At 41.2% G+C, this 4,366-nt stretch overlaps 1 protein-coding gene across 2 annotated transcripts in view; it reads left to right on the top strand.

Moving 5' to 3' along the window:
* The window catches only part of PLEK (pleckstrin), a 53,279-nt gene that overhangs the window by 31,055 nt on the left and 17,858 nt on the right, over positions 1-4,366 (top strand). Inside the window, exon 1 of one of the 2 annotated variants that reach the window (XM_019612542.2) lies at positions 2,112-2,295. The exons of the other annotated variant lie outside the window; for it this stretch is intronic. Coding sequence (XP_019468087.1) covers positions 2,248-2,295 — 48 coding nt within the window. The 5' untranslated portion in view covers positions 2,112-2,247. Of the gene's footprint in view, positions 1-2,111; positions 2,296-4,366 lie in introns of those variants that run through there. 2 annotated transcript variants of the gene reach the window in all.

Here is a 4,366-nt window from a genome sequence, read left to right as displayed (position 1 = left end):
AGGTGATTGTCCCCCTCTACTCGGCTCTTGTGAGGCTCCATCTGCAGTACTGCATCCAGACCTGGGGCCCCCAGCACAAGAAGGATGTGGAGCTCTAGAGCAGGTCCAGAGGAGGGCCACTAGGATGATCAGAGGGCTGGAGCACCTCTTCTATGAGGAAAGGTTGAGGGAACTGGGCTTGTTTAGCTCGGAGAAGAGAAGGCTCTGGGGAGACCTCATTGTGGCCTTCTAGTACTTCAAGGGAGCCTATAAATAGGAGGGGGAACGGCTGTTTACGAGGGTGGATAGTGACAGGACAAGGGGAATAGACTTAAACTGAGATGGGGGAGGATTAGGTTAGATATTAGAATGAAGTTTTTCACCCAGAGGGTGGTGAGGCACTGGAACAGGTTGCCCAAGGAGGTTGTGGATGCCCCATCCCTGGAGGCATTCAAGGCCAGGCTGGATGTGGCTCTGGGCAGCCAGGTCTGGTAGTTGGTGACCCTGCACATAGCTGCTTTTCTTTTTGTGTGCATGTTATTAGCCTATTAATTTAATTTTGAACAGTAAGCAAAATAATACATATTGCTGAAAACTTACGCAATGTAAATCTTACTGTACTTGCCTTATTTACATATTTGGCTAAGAATAGGCTTCATATTTCATTCAGCCAGCAGCCAACAAAAATAAGAGCAGAGCATGATCCCTTAATCCCACAGCTGTGTGTATAATAAGCTCTGTAAGTAATATCCCATCTTTGATAGCAGTTACTGGTAGCAGGGACTGTTATAGAGGGAAGTTGTTACACGATGCAGTCATTGCTTCTCCCACTGAACAGTCAGCAGTGAAATACACGAACCAAACCAATGTCTGATGAGTAGCAGCATTATCAACATCAGTGTATGAGCATAATGTTAAGGGCTTGATGAGTCACTTAAAACCCTCGTATTGCTGAAGGATATCTAATCAAAAAGTAGTTACATTTAATCAAGTAGTATGTTCCAGGAACATCTCATCCTGCAGAGAGGGCCAGCATTTAATCACAAACCATACACTGAACTCCATAGATTTGTTGCCTAGATCTTTGCTAATGTTAAAGATCCTCAAGAATAGACACCGAAAGTTAGGTAAAGTGAATCCTTCCAACCCTCCAACCATTGTTTAAATCAACATTGAATAGTCTTGAAAATATATTGGAAGTTATCAGTCAAGTAGTGTGTGTTCGGATAAGGAAGCAGTTACTATATTAAGACAAATATCTCATAACCTTATGGCTCAAAAATGACCATTTTTCCTCTTCTTATTTGATCACCGAAAAAGACTTCCCTTTTTCCATTATATTCTGCTGAGAACTGCTGTGTTTTGTGGTTTGTTGAAAATTTTGCTTGCAGCAATTCCCACTTCTATGAGTTTAAATGTAATTCAGTAAGAAACCACAGAGGCCTTACATATGGGGAACCTGATAGCATCACTTAAAGTGGTGTGAAGTATAATGGCCATTGCCAGGGATCAGTTTTACTCCTCTCATGAGCCAGACATATCATGTTGTAGTAAATTGTGTGTAGCTGAATGCATTGATTGCAATTAGTTTCCCAAGTACACAAGAGGTCAGATCTATAATCAGTTTTTTTTCACCTTATTATTTCTGCCTGCATGATCATCTTTCTCTGGATGCAACTCAGGCTGTGATTTTATTCCAGATCACTCTGGCAAAATAAACAAACAAACAAATAAATAAAATCTAAAAAAATTGCAACGATGAGGGAGATTTAAAAAGCATCATAGTATGGATCATGTATGCACAGGCTAGGTAACTGTTTTAGCACATGGAAATGAAATGCAGTAAGAGTTGAGCATTTATAATAAAAAACAATTATAAATGTAAGCATTGCCTTTCTTTTTATTGATCTGATACCTTCACCTGCTTTTAGTGCTCTCACTTATCTGACCTTACCAGGTGTTTTTTATCCATGTAGATAACAAGAGAGGAGCTGTCTTTCATAAGACTTTCTGGGAAGTTAGTTTTCTTGCTGAAACTTAGCTACCCACTTTAATGGCCTTGATGGGCTTCAGTTAAGGCATTGCCTGGAGCCTCTAACCCCAACTTCTGCACATGGGCCCTACTTCAGCTCAGCTCTGGATTTTCAATTCCTGTCTTCTATACATGCAGGAATGCTGGTCTTCAGCTTTGCTATGTATGTACTTAGCTATGGGCTAATTGATCCTGATCTTCAGGCTGACCACCTGGTTTGACCTCAGCCTGGTCCTATGGAGGTGCTGTGGGCTGCATCTTGCTTTGCATCCTTAGTGAGAGAGGTATGATGGGTCTTAGAGAACCCCATCCCCTACCAGTTCTCATGGGGATTTTCAGAGGAAGCTGCTCTTATGCAAAATTCCCTGTTGGTGAGTTCTTTGTGTTCTGTACTCAGTAAGATAACTGAAGGGAGAAGGAGGCAATGTAGATTTTGGTGGGAGCACAGAGCAAATGGAGTGACCCTTACAAGGTTGAAAGCTAAATAGATGTTTCATAGGACTTGAACCAATATCCGATTTCTCTTAAGCTATAGCAGTAGCTTAGTAGTACAAGAGGATGGACTTACCTGTTTTTCCTTCCATTTATTTTTTCAGTCTTTCAAGTCTACTTTTTGTTTCCCTCACATCTGAGACTTCCCAGTCTGTTGTCCAGGGTCAGTAAGATGTGTTAAGCTATTTCCCTTCCCTTGGGATGGGAATACTGAACAATTCTTGTTTGTACTGTTGAGTCCCTTAACACTCTTGAGGAGAGCAATAAGCTTTCTCAAGTGATCTGCTCTCTTTCCAGAACTACAGAGGTCTTCTCACACTGCAGCTTTATCCTCCTACATCTCTCTCTTGTGTTTTGGCTGCATCACATACACGTATCTGATCTAAGTCACAGATGAGGTTGGATGCATTCTGTACCAAGTCAGAGCTAACGTGCGTGCAAGCCATGGTATATGTGATGTGCTGATCCAAGTTGCCTAGGAAACACACTGGTTAAGTCCATTTGGTGTTTTCGATCCACCTTATGTAATCTTTCTATGCAGGGTCTGCCAAGTGCATTAACTTTTCAGTATTAGTATTTATGTAGGAGTTCCCATTTTCCTGCTGCACAGCTCTGCAAGAATTAAATGTATGAAATGTGCCATGAGGTCAGGACAAGATGCCTTGTTTATGACAGTGAACATGCAGTACTTAATTTCCAAGGTGACACGGATGACCTTTTCCCACTTTCTTCTCCTTGATTATTTTTTTTAAATCATGCTGAATTTGGAAATGTCCTGGTTTTGGGTTTCTTTTTGAGAAGTGGATGTAAAGCCACAATCTCTCATTCGCTAAAAATAGCCATATGTGTGATGCCATATGGAGTGAACTGTGCTGAGATTTGCACTCGCCAGATCTCAGTTCAGTACTGTAATTCTTTTGAAACCTCTGCTTCTGAGTAGAAGCAAGAAAAGGTTTTACTTCTATTGGCAGCTGAACTGGATCTTTATCACCTTTACAAACCACTTCTATTATTTTTCATGTACAATCATCTTGAACATATGGCATTTGATTTAATTTCTACTGGAAATTCAGCTTGATATGGTGGAGAGCTGCATATTTCTGGAGAACTCAAGCACACTTTTACAGTTGAAGTGGGCTTATGGTACATACTTGGAAAAAAAAAAAAGAAGATCATGCAAGGATGGCACAGAGCAGCAAAGCTGATGTAACAGACTGAGAAACTACCTGTATTCCTTGCAGCTTACACATTTATTTGCAATGAGGTGGCTCATGATCTTGGTGTAAATGCACATCACTCTCTCAACTAGATTCCTCACTCACATAAATGCAGATGATTACTTTTTTTAATGCTTGCAGGAGGGAGTCCTGAAGTGGCAGGAGAAAAGGTATTCTAAGGAAGTAGAGCAGCAAAATCTCTCTTGTGAGAATGGGCACTTGTTAATAAACTGAGCTAGATTATGAACCTGTGTTGCAGACTGTGCTGTTGTGGCAAAGATAATCCAGCATTGCATACCTTTATCTACTTTGCACAGAAATGAGAACAGGGTAATTTTACAGTAGGTTTACACAATGTATGTTACAATCTTTTTGCCAGAAATCACCCCTTCTTTGGAGAGACGCAAGAAAAACAGACTTTCCTCTCTCTTATGCGTAGTGCTGCTTTTTACCCTGTCCCTCACACTTGCTATGGCCACTGCAGTGTTAAGGACCTTTGTGCTTTGCTTGAGTGACTCAGCTGATCAGCACGTTTCTGTCCAGGCAAGGTGAAATGCTGATTCCCCTGTGGCAGTGGGCGATAAATGAAACCAAGTCAGAAGGACAAAAGGAAGAGCTGACCTTTGAAGATGAGATAAATATATAT

This window comes from Meleagris gallopavo, chromosome 2, assembly GCF_000146605.3.
Source record: "Meleagris gallopavo isolate NT-WF06-2002-E0010 breed Aviagen turkey brand Nicholas breeding stock chromosome 2, Turkey_5.1, whole genome shotgun sequence".
In the NCBI taxonomy this organism is placed as follows: Eukaryota; Metazoa; Chordata; class Aves; order Galliformes; family Phasianidae; genus Meleagris; species Meleagris gallopavo.
Note: the sequence above shows the minus strand (reverse complement) of the source record. Positions and strands in the feature narration are given on the sequence as shown.